Below are 16,525 nucleotides of genomic sequence, written 5' to 3' on the forward strand. Positions count from 1 at the left end.
CAATATTTTTATTCAAAACAATTTTGAACAGGATTTTAAAACATATACTCTTATGTTACAAAATGTACATGAAGAAATTGTGGTTAAAGATATATTCATATTATTTAGGTTGGTGCAAAGTAATTGCGGTTTTAGACCATGAACTTTAAATCATTATAACTAGGCTCAATCACAGCTTTATTAATAAAAATAGAAACCATTATAATCAATACATTTTTCCCAATGAGAAATAAGTTTGTTTATTCCTGTAGCATAAAAATCCATGCTTCAGGATTCAACGAACTCTTGAAAGGCATTTTCTACCTCCAGCTGGTTGTGTAAGCCTTTTCCCTGCAAAAAGCTGTCAAGATGCTTGAAGAAGTGGTAGTCCATTGGCGAGAGGTCAAGCGAAAATGGTGGATGAGGCAAAACTGTGTAGACTAATTCTTTCAACTTTTCAAGTATTGGTTGTGCAATGTGCAATTGAATGTTTTCATGGAAAAGAATTGGGCTCTTTCTGTTGACCAATGCTGGATGCAGGCATTGCAGTTTTCAGTGTATCTCATTAATTTGCTGAATATATTTCTCAGATGCAATGGCTTTACCTGGATTCAGAAAGCTGTAGTAGATCACATGGGCAGCAGACCACCAAACAGTGACCATGACCTTTTTTGGTGCAAGTTTGGCTTTAGGAAGTGCTTTGGAGCCTCTTCTCGGTCCAGTCACTGAGATGGCCATCACTGGTTGTCGTATAAAATTCACTTGTCACCGCAGGACACAATCCATCAGGAAATAGTTGGTTGCATAGAATAAAAGGAGACAACAGTTCAAAATGATGATTCTTTTTTTTTCTGATTGGCAGTCAGTTCATGGGTACCCACTTACTGAGATTTTTCATCTTTCCAATTTGCTTCAAATGCTGAATGACCATAGAATGATCCATGTTGAGTTCTTTGGCAACTCTCGGGTTGGTGGTTGTCAGTTTCCAATGGCCAGCCACTGCTCACATCATCTTCAAGGCTCTTGTCTCCTTTGCAGAATTTCTTGGACCACCACTACATTGTACATTCGTTAGCAATTCCTAGACCAAATGCGTTCTTGATGTTGTGAATTGTCTCCGCTGCTTAATGACCATTTTGAGCTTGAATAAGAAAATTACTCGACTTTGCTTTTTGCCTAATATCATTTCCCTAGTCTAAAATAAATATAAAATAAACAGCAAGTAATAAGTCATTAGCAAAAAGACAAAAGTGAGAAATGTACATTAAAATAACTTAACCACTTTTATTTAAGAATGTATTCCAATATAAAAAGGCAAAGTTCAACAGTGCAAAACCATGAACACTTTTGCACCAACCTAAATACTATCAGAATAACAGAAAAGTTAGTATACAAAAACACAAGTAAAAAAGTTTTCCAGAGTCATTAACATGGGCTATAAAATTGACTCTAAGTTCTGCAACAGCCAAACAAAGTGAAAAGCAGGATGAATTATAAGAATCATATTGCTCTTTAAGATATAAACACCTTGTTATATAGGTGAAGAAAATCTTCTTGTGAAAATGAGTTCTGTGAAGAAAAGATATACAGAACAGCACCATATAATAAACATAAGTCACTTCCAGTGGTCCCTTATAGGCTTCCACCATGGAAGCCTAGCACATCATGCTAAAGCTTCAATCGGTAAAGAACATTGTGTATTCTTATGTAATCTGCTTGTATTTTTAATAACCACCAGATAACAAAAGCCAGTATATTATACCTGTTATTCTATACTTCTTGAAATAAAATGATATCATTACTGCACATATAAAAGAATATATTTCTAATATAGTCATTATTTTGATATTCCTAAAATAAAACAAAAGCATAATCTTCTTACCAAAACCACACTGAAGGGACCTACTATTTCTCTCACCTGTGATTCTTTCACATTTTCAATGGTAAAGTTGAACCAGACTCGGAAGCGAGGATTACAGGTATCCGGCCTAATAAATAAATCATACTCAAACTCAGAGACCTGGTCCACCCGTCCAAGGTTACCTGTTAATAAAAATTAAGAGAATTGGGTATTAATAGAAGTTCATGAAGCTCAATGGCACATACATTTAAATGTTATGAGCTCTGACAATGACATTTGTCATCATTTGGTACTTATATAGGCTCATCTTTCAGAATCCATTAGGCTGCCACCAACTCTGAATCTAGTCCAGGATAAGAGGAGGTTTTCAGCTAGTCCAGGTTGTGGAACAAGCAATTCTTTCTGTCATTATAACCTAGAAGATCAATTTGTGCTACAAGTGTCTTTGACAGACTTGTTGGTATATAGAGCAAGTGGCAAGCACCCTTAAAACAAGTAAAAACCACAACCTGGTTAGAAAAACAAAAATGATAACACCCTGTGTCTTTTGTATTAAGCTTTATGGTATACAAGTTATCTCTAATATATTTGATTTTATTTAATTCTCACAACACAGCGATGCAAGTTGTACTGTATTTTGTACATTTTCAAACTTTTATCAGAACATGTTAAGAGAATATACAAGCAGAGTAAGGGTTAAACAAAAATTAGAAGTAGTTTCTACATAAAAATAATAATGGTAAAATCACAAACAACCATAAAATTAATTTCCATTTCCTCCACCAACAAAGCAGGCATATCAAAAGTGTAAAAACTGAAGTGTGACTCCCATTCTTTGTCTCTCTTCTCTCCACCTAATATTCTAACAAGTAGTAAATTGCCTAAAATTTTAACACTGGAATGGGATAAAAAAGAAAAGCAAAGAGTCTGGTGAATTCCCAAACTCGTTAATAAACCAGAAAAAGAAGAGTAAAATACAACTACAGAAAGCAACTAAGCAATTGATTCAGAAGTCAGTATGGTCTGCATTTGAAGAGCACAGCAATATCCTACTTTAACAGCAAGGTCTTACTAAATAGCACAGGAATTATATTCAATATCCTGGGATAATCTATAATGTTTTAATGGTGCTTGCCACTTGCTCTATACAGCATACCAACCAGTCTGTCAAAGACACTTGTAGCACAAATTAATACACCAAGCATTTGGGACAGTATGTGGCATGTAGAAATGCTCAGAAAATGCTAAGTTTCTGTTGAAAATTCATGTTAATATCAGTTATGTATATAATGGAAAAAAAATTTTTTAAATATGTGTGTATGTGTGTGTAACTAAGTGCTGTACAGAAGAAATTAACACAACATTGTAAGTCAACTATACTTCAGTTAAATTTTTTTTTAAAAATCCATAAGTCATCACAAAAAAATGAGCTCTAGTATATCTTTCTCCAAAAGAACACTCAGAATTAAACTTTATATGCACTAAAGTTCTAAATTATTTCTAAATTACTAGTTCTATTGACATGTCACTTGTTTTTCTGAGCATCAGTTCTAGTAGACAGGGTACTAGCCTAGGAATCAGCAGACCTCATTTCTAGCTCAATTGACCCACTATGCAACAATGGGTAAATTACCTACCCTCTCAAGGTCTGATTTGCAAAATGAGAATATTGAGTTACCTAACTTCTAAGGTTCCTTTCAGCTGTAACATTATTTGGCTGCCTGATTCTAAGATTGATCAGGAAATGATCCAAGATAAGCCTTCCTTCAAAACCAAATCAATTAACCTTAGGGTGATTTTGTCTGCTCTCATTAAAATATGGCCTGAGAACCAGACTCACTCCTCCTTCCAGAACCAGGATGATCAGATACCTTGAGACAAGTAGACACATATTTTTTAAAATGCATTGATGGGAAAATACAAACAAGAGTTAATTAAAATCAAAATTTTTTAATTTTAATTTTTATAGCTTCATTGTCTTCAGAATTTCCAAGGAGATTCATCAATGGAATTGGTCCTTTCAAATATTATCATTCAAAAATATTTACTAAGGCTTCTTTTGTAGAATAAGGAACATTTATTATATGAGAGCACTGAACTTAAAATCAGAAGATCTAAACTCAAGTTTTATCTCTGTCACTTACTAAGTGACCTTGGAAAATTAACCCTGTGTACAACCTCTGTTTACTCAACTGTAAAATAGGATTCATAATAATAGAAATATGAATATTTATCTCCAGGCTAATTAATATGAACATTAATTTTAACTAATACATAACTGATATTAACATGAATTTTCAACAGAAAATTAACATTTTCTGAGCATTTCTACATGTCACATACTGTCCCAAATGCTTGGTATATTAATCTATTTAATCCTTACAACAACCCCCAACTGGTAGGAACCACTACAGTCCTCATTTTACATATGAAAAAAAGCAAGGGGAAAATATATAAAAAAAACTTAGCCAAAGATATTATACCATGTAAGCAAGTATGAGTCAGAATGGGGATTTGAATTCAAACGATATGTCTCTAGCGACTAGACAATCAGTTCAGTTCAGTCGCTCAGTCGTGTTCTACTCCTTGCAACCCAATGAACCGCAGCATGCCAGGCCACCCTGTCAATCACCAATCCCCGGAGTCCACCCAAACCCATGTCCATTGAGTTGGTGATGCCATCCAACCATCTCATCCTCTGTCATCCCCTTCTCCTCCTGCCCTCAATCTTTCCCAGCATCAGGGTCTTTTCCAATGAGTCAGCTCTTCACACCAGGTGGCCAAAGTATTGGAGTTTCAGCTTCAGCATCAGCCTTTCCAATGAACACCCAGGATTGATCTCCTTTAGAATGGACTGGTTGGATCTCCTTGCAGTCCAAGGGACTCTCAAGAGTCTTCTCCAACACCACAGTTCAAAAGCATCAATTCTTTGGTGCTCAGCTTTCTTTATAGTCCAACTCTAACATCCATACATGACTGTTGGAAAAACCATAGCCTTGACTAGACGGACCTTTGTTGGCAAAGTGATGTCTCTGGTTTTCAAAATGCTGTCTAGGTTGGTCATAACTTTCCTTCCAAGGAGTAAGCCTCTTTTAATTTCATGGCTGCAATCACCATCTGCAGTGATTTTGGAGCCCAGACAATAACTTTTACTAAAAAATACCTGGTTGGAAGAATAGGAAGATAATACACCTTGAAAGTACAGCATAAGTTATAATGCTTAATAAAAAATTACTCAGCACAAAGTGAAAAAGCTATTATTGACCTCCAGAAGTTCATGGTTGAAAAATTAAACATTAACGTGTATTTCATCATTAAAGGAGCCACTCCAGTACTCTTGCCTAGAAAATCCCATGGATGGAGGAGCCTGGTAGGCTGCAGTCCGTGGGGTCGCTATGGGTCGGACACGACTGAGTGACCTCACTTTCACTTTACACTTTCACACATTGGAGAAGGAAATGGCAACCCACGCCAGTGTTCTTGCCTGGAGAATCCCAGGGACGGGGGAGCATGGTGGGCTTCCATCTATGGGGTCACACAGAGTCGGACACGACTGAAGTGACTTAGCAGCAGCAGCAGCAGCATCATTAAAGGAAAATAAGATTTTTATTTTGTTTTTAATTGTGGAACAGTATAAATGGATTTTGATTAATAATAACATCTCAAAATCATTGTTATATATTGTATCTAAAAATAAAGAAAATGTGTATTAAAGTCTACAGTTTCAAAATTATTTCAGATCCTCTATATTACTAAAGCCTCACCATGACTCCATAATGAGTAAACTGAGACTCAGGAATCTTTAGCGCTTGCTTAAGTTCATGCTTTAAAGAACCAGGAGAAGTCCCCAAAACAAGGAGTTTATGTTACATTGTGCTGCTCTTTGGAATGGGCCTTCCTGATAGCTCAGCAAGTAAAGAGTCTATCTGCAATGCAGGAGATACAGGAGATGTGGGTTCATTCCCTGGGTCAGAAAGATACGCTGAAGGAGGAAATGGAAGCCCACTCCAGTATTCTTTCCTGAAAAATTCCATGGACAGAGGAACCTGGCAGGCTACAGCCTAAATGGTCACAAAGAGTCAGATATGACTGAGCGACTAACCAGCAGCAGCACCTCTTTGGAATATACCATAGCTACAGTCAATTTGTTTATTGACTGATTCAATCACTTATTCATTCAAAAAGTACTATCAGTTCAGTTCAGTTCAGTCGCTCAGTCGTGTGCGACTCTTTGCGACCCCATGAATCACAGCACGCCAGGCCTCCCTGTCCATCACCAACTCCCGGAGTTCACTCAAACTCATGTCCATCGAGTTGGTGATGCCATCCAGCCATCTCATTCTCTGTCGTACTATAGTATGTGCTATAAAAGAGAACAGATAGTAAGTCCAACAGGTGCGGCCTTTGCTTTTACTAAGTTTGAAAGTGAAGTCGCTCAGTTGTGTCGGACTCTGCGACCCCATGGACTGTAACCTATGAGGTTCCTCCATCCATGGAATTGTCCAGGCAAGAGTACTGTTCACAGTACCAAATAATAATAAGCATCTGGTATTTGGTCTTCTGTAACTACTCTGTTGGCCTTCTTTCACCACTCATATGAGAAGCATTCTCTCTGTGTGTACACAGAAAAATAAAATGTTTTTCTCATATTACCAGTAATATTTCAACAAAGTGCCGATTTATGACATTCTGATTCTGAACACAGAAACTTGAAATAAGCTGACCATGCTTCTATGTTACCTGTTTCCCTCCACCTATATGAAAGGAGAGAAGAAAACAAATAGGAATCTAAAATATAGGATAAACATACACACAAAAAAAGTAGATTTAAACACTGACATGTCAATAGTCATTTAAATATAAATGGACTAAATATTATAAATAGACCTAAAAATTATTCTCAATAAAAATAAAAATGTATGCATGTACCAGTGGGATTGCTGGGTCTTATGGTGGTTTTATTCCTAGTTTTTAAGGAATCTCCATACTGTCCTCCATAGTGGCTGTATCAATTTACATTCCCACCAACAGTGAGTGCAAGAGGGTTCCCTTTTCTCCACACCCTCTTCAGCATTTAATGTTTGTGGCTTTTTGATAATGGTCATTCTGACCAGTGAGATGATATTTTGATGTAGTTTTGATTTTCATTTCTCTAATAATGTGTTATGTTGAGCATCCCTTCATGTGTTTATTAGCCATCTGTATGTCTTTGGAGAAATGTCTGTTTAGGTCATTTTCCCACTTTTGATTGGGTTGTTTGTTTTTTCTGGTATTGACTTGATGACATGCCTGTATATTTTGGAAATTAATCCTTTTTCAGTTGTTTCATTAAATCAAAAATATATATAAAAAACATAAATTTACTGATACCATGAAAAAAATAAAAATGCATATAGCTTATAAAGAAAATCTTCATATTTAAGAACAAAGAAAGACTGAAAATAAATGGTCCTTTCAACTATCAGATCAGTTCAGTCGCTCAGTCATGTCTGACTCTCTGCGGCCCCACGAATCACAGCACGCCAGGCCTCCCTGTCTATCACCAACTCCCGGAGATCACTCAAACTCATGTGCACAGAGTCGGTGATGCCATCCAGCCATCTCATTCTCTGTCGTCCCCTTCTCCTCCCACCCTCAACCTTTCCCAGCATCAGAGTCTTTTCCAGTGAGTCAACTCTTCGCATGAGGTGGCCAAAGTATTGCAGTTTCAGCTTTAGCATCAGTCCTTCCAATGCACACACAGGATTGATCTCCTGTAGAATGGACTGGTTGGATCTGCTTGCAGTCCAAGGGACTCTCAAGAGTCTTCTCCAGCACCACAGTTCAAAAGCATCAATTCTTCAGTGATCAGCTTTCTTCACAGTCCAACTCTCATATCCATACATGACCATGGGAAAAACCATAGCCTTGACTAGACGTCTATTTCTGCTTCATTGACTAGGCCACGACCTAGAGCCAGACATCTTGGAATGTGAAGTCATGTGGGCCTTAAAAAGCATCACTACGAACAAAGCCAGTGGAGGTGACGGAATTCCAGTTGAGCTATTTCAAATCTTGAAAGATGATGCCATGAAAGTGCTGCACTCAATATGCCAGCAAATTTGGAAAACTCAGCAGTGGCCACAGGACTGGAAAAGGTCAGTCTTCATTCCAATCCCAAAGAAAGGCAATGCCAAAGAATGCTCAAACTACCGCACAATTGCACTCATCTTACATGCTAGTAAAGTCATGCTCAAAATTCTCCAAGCCAGGCTTCAGGATTACATGAACCGTGAATTTCCAGATGTTCAAGCAGGTTTTAGAAAAGGCAGAGGAACCAGAGATCAAATTGCCAACATCTGCTGGATCATGGAGAAAGCAAGAGAGTTCCAGAAAAACATCTATTTCTGCTTCATTGACTATGCCAAAGCTTTTGACTGTGTGGATCACAATAAACTGTGGAAAATTCTGAAGAGATGGGAATACCAGACCACCTGACCTGCCTCTTGAGAAACCTGTATGCAGGCCAGGAAGCAACAGTTAGAACTGGACATGGAACAACAGACTGGTTCCAAATAGGAAAAGGAATACGTCAAGGTTGTATAAGGCCAGCCTGCTTATTTAACTTATATGCAGAGTACATCATGAGGAACGCTGGGCTGGAAGAAGCACAAGCTGGAATCAAGATTGCTGGGAGAAATATCAATAACCTCAGATATGCAGATGACACCACCCCTATGGCAGAAAGTGAAGAGGAACTCAAAAGCCTCTTGATGAAAGTGAAAGAGGAGAGTGAAAAGGTTGGCTTGAAGCTCAACATTCAGAAAACGAAGATCATTGCATCTGGTCCCCTCACTTTATGGGATATAGATGGGGAAACAGTGGAAACAGTGTCAGACTTTATTTTTTTGGGCTCCAAGATCACTGCAGATGCTGATTGCAGCCATGAAATTAAAAGACGCTTACTCCTTGGAAGGAAAGTTATGACCAACCTTGATAGCATATTAAAAAGTAGAGACATTACTTTGGCAACCAAGGTCCATCTAGTCAAGGCTATGGTTTTTCCCGTGGTCATGTATGGATGTGAGAGTTGGACTGTGAAGAAAGCTGATCGCCGAAGAATTGATGCTTTTGAACTGTGGTGCTGGAGAAGACTCTTGAGAGTCCCTTGGACTGCAAGGAGATCCAACCAGTCCATTCTAGAGGAGATCAATCCTGGGTGAAACTCCAATCCTTTGGCCACCTCATGCGAAGGGTTGACTTCCTGGAAAAGACTCTGATGCTGAGAGGGATTAGGGGCAGGAGGAGAAGGGGACGACAGAGAATGAGATGGCTGTATGGCATCACCAGCTCGATGGACATGAGTTTGAGTGAACTCTGGGAGTTGGTGATGGACAGGGAGACCTGGAGTGCTGTGATTCATGGGGTCGCAAGAGTCGGACACGACTGAGTGACTGAACTGAACTGAACTGAAGTTGCAGAGAGTACAATACTTATTTTTTCAACTAATTATTAATTTTATAACAGGAAGTTATATTTATCTCAGACTAGGTAGACTTCAAATCAGGAAACTCACTAGAAATGAACAGAGACATTTCATGATGAAAAAAGGTAACTGCATCAAATAAGATATAAAAATATACATCTAATAATAGATCTTCAAAATACATAAGTAAAGTTGTACAAAATAAAACATGGAGACTACTTTAGAAATACAATGAGAAATTTGAACACACCAATTCCACAAATCAAGAAAATATTCAGAAAGGATTTAGACAATTTGAAAATGTGATTTAAAAGTATTTATAGTTCTAATTATGGAATACTTTTCATTTATACACCTACAGAATATATATTCTTTTCAAAAGTCCATGGCACATTTACAAAATTTATCATACACTGGTCCATAAATGAAGTCTCAGCAAATTTCAAAGGAATCTGTATTATACTGCCGATGTTCCCCTATCATAGTGATAGTTTTTTAAACTAAATCAATATATGTCAAGAAAAATTTGTTGCACCATAACTAAATCAGTTCTAAGATGAAAATATAAATGTATACATACATATGGATTGATTTTCATTAATTCATACATAATATAAAATGTATTATGAAAATCATTTATCTAAGCTTCTATTATTTGTTGTTGCTGTTCAGTCGCTAAGTCGTGTATGTTTCTTTACAATCACATGGAGTGCAGCAGGCCAGCCTCCCCTGTCCTTTACTATCTCCCAGAGATTGCTCAAATTCATGTCCATTGAGCTGGTGATGCTATTTAACCATCCCATCCTCCACCGCTCCATTCTCCTCCTGCCTTTAATCTTTCCTGACACCAGGGTCTTTTCCAATAAATTAGCACTTCGCATCAGGTGGTCAAAGTACTGGGACTTCAGCTTCAGCATCAGTCCCTCCAATGAATATTCAGGGTTAAATTCCTTTAGGATTGACTGGTTCTGGTTCGATCTCCTTGCTGTTCAAAGGACTCTCTAGAATCTTCCCCCGTACCACAATTCAAAAGCATCAATTCTTTTAATGCTCAGCCTTCTTATGGTCCAGCTATCACATCTGTACATGACTACTGGAAAAATCATGGCTTTAACTATATGGACTTTTGTCAGAAAAGTGATATTTCTGCTTTTTAATACACTGTCTAGGTTTGTCCTAGCTTTTCTTCCAAGAAGCAAGTGTCTTTTAATTTCATGGCTGCAGTCACCATCCACAGTGATGTCGGAGCCCAAGAATATAAAATCTGTCACTACTTCCACTATTTCCCCTTCTATTTGCCATGAAGTGATGAGACAGCATGCCATGATCTTAGGGTGTTTTTTTTTTTAATGTTGAGTTTTAAATAAATATTTCAATAAAAAACAGATGTTGCTAGATTGGAATAAAAAGCTAGATCCAAAAGACAGAAACAGTCTGAAATTAAGATAAATTTTAATTGATTTCTCACTTTCTTCTTCCATCTACAAAAAAGGAGTGATCCATATTTGGATAGCTTCAAACCATCAAATTTCAAAAAGATCTTGAATACAGTTACAAATATCAGAGCAACTTAAAATGTACAAGGAATTCTCAATAACATTAACAGCTGACTTCTCATAAGAAATCATGGATGTCAGAAATCAGAAGGGTTAACATATTCACAGTGCTGATAGAAAATATCTGATAGCCAGCAAAAATATTCTTCAAAAAAATAAAGACCTGAGGATGTTAGCAGATAATCATATCTTCTCTGCAAGAAAAATTACAGGATGTTCTTTTAGTTGAAAAGAAAGAACATCAGACGATAACTGAAATACACATGAAGAAGTAAAGAACACCAATAAATGTAACTAGATAGGTAAATACAAAAGACAGTATAAGCATATTTTATGTTTGTACATACTTTTTTTCTCTAAGATATAGAAGACAACCACATAAAGCAATAATTATAAATCTGCATGGAGTGTACATAATATATTCAGATGTGATTTTTAAGACAATAAATATATGTATATTGTTGAAACTAATCGATATTAATTCAAACTAGACTGTTATCAATTAACCATTAAGAAGAGAAAATTTAAAATATAGTAAAATTAGTAATAAGGGATTTAAATGCTTATGTTCAGTCACTCAATCATGTTCAACTGTTTGTGACCCCGTGTATTGTAGCCTGCCAGGCTCCTCTGTCCATGAAAGTTTCCAGGCAAGAATAGTGGAGTGGGTTGCCATTTCCTACTCCAGGGAATCGTCCTAACCCAGGGATGGAGTCTCCTAAATTGGCACATGGATTCTTTACCACTACGCCAACTGGGAAGCCTAAGTGGTTCACCAGATAAAATCTATCTAACACAACAGAAGGCAGTACTGGAGGGATAAATAGAGAGGGAGGCATAAACGATTTAAAGGATATAGCAAAATGACCTTAGCTCATCAGTAATAACAACAAATGCACATGGACTAGACACTCCAATTAAGAGGCAGAATATGTCAGAATAATTTTTTTTTAACTGGGGCAACCACAGATGTATCTGAGATACAGATACACCTGTATCAGTAGAAGGAAGATAGGTTGTAAGCAGAAGGAAGTTTCTACTGAAATAGGTTGAAAGTAGAGGAAGAAATAGGTTGAAAAGTAGAAGGAAGAAAAATAATACACCAAACAAAGCAAAAGTGAGCTGGAAGAACTGTGTACATAAGATATTAATATCAGAAAAATTTACTTTAAGACAAAAATGTTTAGTAGAAACAAAGAATATTTTATAATGAAAAAGGCAAGCCATTAAGAAGACCTAACAGTTAAAAATATCTATGTCCATATAAAAGCACATTGATACCACAAAACGGTCAATATTAAACGCAAAAACAGACAAGTCAAAAATAATAGCTGAAAACTTCAATATTAAACTTTTATAATGAACTGAAAAACTAGAATATTAACAAGGAAATTAAGAATTGAACAACACTATAAATCAACTAAGTATATAGAACTTTCCTTTCAACAGTAAAATATACATTCTCCTCAAGTTTACAGGAATATTCTTCAGAAAAGACTACAACATAGAATTTATTTTTATTTTTTTGGTAATTAATTAATTTTTTATTGGAGGCAAATCATTTTACAATATTATATTGGTTGGTTTTGCCATACATTGACATGAATTCGCCCCGGGTTTACATAATACAACATAGAATTTAAAACAAGTCTCAAGAAATTTAACATGAAGGAAATCATGCATAGTATGCTCTCCAAACAAAAAGAAGGAAATTACTAATCAGTAACTGCTTCATTGACTATGCCACAGCCTTTGACTGTGTGGATCACAATAAACTGTGGAACATTCTGAAAGAGATGGGAATACCAGACCACCTGACCTGCCTCTTGAGAAACCTGTATGCAGGTCAGGAAGCAACAGTTAGAACTGGACATGGAACAATAGACTGGTTCCAAATAGGAAAAGGAGTACGTCAAGGCTGTATATTGTCACCTTGCTTATTTAACTTATATGCAGAGTACATCATGAGGAATACTGGGCTGGAAGAAGCACAAGCTGGAATCAAGATTGCCAGGAGAAATATCAATCACCTCAGATATGCAGATGACACCACCCTCATGGCAGAAAGTGAAGAGGAACTCAAAAGCCTCTTGATGAAAGTGAAAGAGGAGAGTGAAAAGGTTGGCTTGAAGCTCAACATTAAGAAAACGAAGATCATGGCATCTGGTCCCATCACTTCATGGCAAATAGATGGAAAAACAGTGGAAACAGTGTCAGACTTTATTTTTTGGGCTCCAAAATCACTGCAGACGCTGATTGCAGCCATGAAATTAAAAGACGCTTACTCCTTGGAAGGAAAGTTATGACCAACCTAGATAGTATATTAAAAAGCAGAGACATTACTTTGCCAACCAAGGTCCGTCTAGTCAAGGCTATGGTTTTTCCCGTGGTCATGTATGGATGTGAGAGTTGGACTATGAAGAAAGCTGATCGCCGAAGAATTGAAGCTTTTGAACTGTGGTGTTGGAGAAGACTCTTGAGAGTCCCTTGGACTGCAAGGAGATCCAACCAGTCCATTCTAAAGGAGATCAATCCTGGGTGTTCATTGGAAGGACTGATGCTAAAGCTGAAACTGCAATACTTTGGCCACCTCATGCGACGAGTTGACTCACTGGAAAAGACTCTGATGTTGGGAAAGGTTGGGGGCAGGAGGAGACGGGGACGACAGAGAATGAGATGGCTGGATGGCATCACCGACTCTGTGGACATGAGTTTGAGTGAACTCCAGGAGTTGGTGATAGACAGGGAGGCCTGGCGTGCTGTGATTCATGAGGTCGTGGAGAGTCAGACACGGCTAAGTGACTGAACTGAACTGAACTGAACAAAAGGAAATTTAAGGAATTCAAAAACATTTAGAAATGATGCAACACATTCATAAATAACAAAGAGGGTCAAAGAAAAAATCAGAAAGAAAGTTAAAAAATATCTTAGCATGAATAAAAAGCTGCTATCTATCAAAATCTGTGGATGCATAGAAAGCAGTACTTATACAGAGATATGTAGCTGCATATGCTTACATTTTTTAAAAAGAAAGATCTTAAAGCAATAACCTAATCTGCCAACATTTCACCTTTTCAAGCAAGGTGGAAGGGGGGTTCAGGAGGGGGAACTCATGTACACACAGCGCGGATTCATGTCAATGTATGGCAAAACCAACCAATATAATATTGTAAAATAATTAGCCTCCAATAACAATAAAAAAAAGAAAAGAAAAAAATTAGAAAAAATAAAGTGAACTAAAGGCAAAATAAAGGAAATAATAAAGGATAGACACAAATGAAATAGATAATTGAAAAAAAGTTGAGAAAAGCAATAAAACCAAAAATTGTTCTTTTAAGTGATCAATAAAATAGACAAACTTATATCTACACTGACTAAGAAAGAAAGAAGACATTAAATTTGTAAAATCACTAATTAGAGGATACACTATGACCAACTGTAGTCTAACAAATTAGATAACCAAGATGATATAAGGAAAATTCTAGGAAGACATAAAACTGACTCAAAGAAGAAATACTAAAAGAAGAAAAGAAGAAATATCTATAGACCTAAACAAAAGTACTGATTTAATAATCAAAAACCTTCAGATCAGGAAATACCCAAGTGCATGTGTCTTCACTGATGAATTTATACAAATTTTAAAGGAAAATTAACACCCGTCCTTAACAAACTGTTGTCCCAAAATGAAGAAGAGGGAACACTTCCCAAACTCATTCCTGGGGTTGCTTGTCTTGATACTACAAAGACATCACATGAAAACTAGACGTCAATAACTGTAATGAATACTGACCCCCAAATCCTCAATGAAATACTAGCAAGCCAAATGCAGTATTTTATGAAAATGACTGCACACAATAAGTGGGACTTATGCTGGAAATTCAATGTTGGTTAAACTTACAGAAATCAAATAATGTAATAAATAAGATTACTAGAAGAAACGACAAAAACACATGATCATCTCAACAGAAACAGAAAAGGCATTTCAAAGAATTTTATACTTTTCTGATAAAAAGCACTGGAAGACAAATGAATAGAAAGGAAATTTTTAAAAAATCTCACAGCTAATTAGCATACTTAATGGTTCAGGGCTGAAAATTTTCCCCCTATGATCAGGGGTATGATAAGTATGTTTGCTCTTGCAATTTCTATTTAACATTGTAGTTAATATTCTAGCAAGGGTAAGTAGGCAAGAAAAAGAAACAAAAGGATTCATACTGAAAAAGAGGAAATAAAATTATATCCATCTGTTAATGATATGATCTTTTATAGAGAAAATCCTAAGGAATATACAGGCAAAAAGCTAAGACTAGGTTAAAAAAATATTTCATCAAGGTTGCAGGATACAAATCATACAAAAATGAACTGGATCTCTATACAGAAGCAATGAATTACTTCAAAATGAGATTTAAAAAACAATGTCATCTATAATAATATCAGAGAAAATTAAATACTTAGGATAAATTTAACAAAAATTGTAAGTAAACAAAGAGTGTAAGGCTATTATAACATTTGAAAAAACAAGCAATGTACTTCACCATTTTAACAAGGAAAAGGAGAATAACGCTATTATTACTTCAGTAGATACAGAAAAAACATTTGACAAAAATCAGCATACATTCATAAAAAAGCTTTCATGAAATTAAGGATACTCGGAAATGTTTTGAAATTGTAAAGTGTCATGCATTTAAAAAAAAGAAAAAACCCACAAAACTTAAAGCTAATCAGTTCAGGACAGTTCAGTTCAGGTGCTCAGTCGTGTATAACTCTTTGCAACCCCAAGGACTGCAGCATGGCAGGCCTCCCTGTCCATCACCAACTCCCAGAATTTACTCAAACTCATGCCATTGAGTCGGTGATGCCATCCAACGATCTCATCCTCTGTCGTCCCCTTCTCCTCCCGCTTTCAATCTTTACCAGCATCAGGGTCTTTTCCAATGAGTCGGCTCTTCGCATCAGGTAGCCAAAGTATTGGAGTTTCAGCTTCAACATCAGCTCTTCCAATGAACACCCAAACTGATTTCCTTTAGGATGGACTGGTTGATCTCCTTGCAGTCCAAGGGACTCTCAAGAGTCTTCTCCAACACCACAGTTCAAAAGCATCCATTATTCGGTGCTCAGCTATCTTTATAGTCCAAATCCCACATCCATACATGACTACTGGAAAAACCATAGCCTAACTAGATGGACCTTTGTTGGCAAAGTAATGTCTCTGCTTTTTAATATGCTAAGTTGGCCATAGCATTTCTTCCAACGAGCAAGTGTCTTTTAATTTCATGGCTGTAATCACCACCGCAGTGGTTTTGGAGACCCCCCAAAATAAAGTCAGCCACTGTTTTCACTGTTTCCCCATCTGTTTGCCATGAAGTGTTGGGAGCAGAGGCCATGATCTTAGTTTTCTGAATGTTGAGTTTTAAGCCAACATTTTCACTCTCCTCTTTCACATTCATCAAGAGGCTCTTTAGTTCTTCTTCACTTTCTGCCATAAGGGTAGTGTCATCTGCATATTGAGGTTATTGATATTTCTCTGGCAATCTTGATTCCAGCTTGTGCTTCACGCAGCCTAGCGTTTCTCATGATGTACTCTGCATATAAGTTAAATAAGCAGGGTGACAATACACAGCCTTGATGTACTCCTTTTCCTATTTGGAACCAGTCTGTTGTTCC

The 16,525-nt window shown here is 36.8% G+C and overlaps 1 protein-coding gene across 1 annotated transcript in view; it reads right to left on the reverse strand.

Moving 5' to 3' along the window:
- Window positions 1–16,525, reverse strand: part of AGBL4 (AGBL carboxypeptidase 4) — a 1,400,873-nt gene that overhangs the window by 1,239,802 nt on the left and 144,546 nt on the right. Inside the window, exon 3 of the mRNA XM_088834990.1 lies at window positions 1,898–2,022. Within this exon, the coding sequence (XP_088691116.1) occupies window positions 1,898–2,022 (125 nt within the window). The remainder of the gene's footprint in view (window positions 1–1,897; window positions 2,023–16,525) is intronic.

This window comes from Moschus berezovskii, chromosome 4 (genome assembly GCF_049115385.1).
Source record: "Moschus berezovskii isolate FMDL1 chromosome 4, NW_MosBer_1.0, whole genome shotgun sequence".
NCBI classification, from domain to species: domain Eukaryota; kingdom Metazoa; phylum Chordata; class Mammalia; order Artiodactyla; family Moschidae; genus Moschus; species Moschus berezovskii.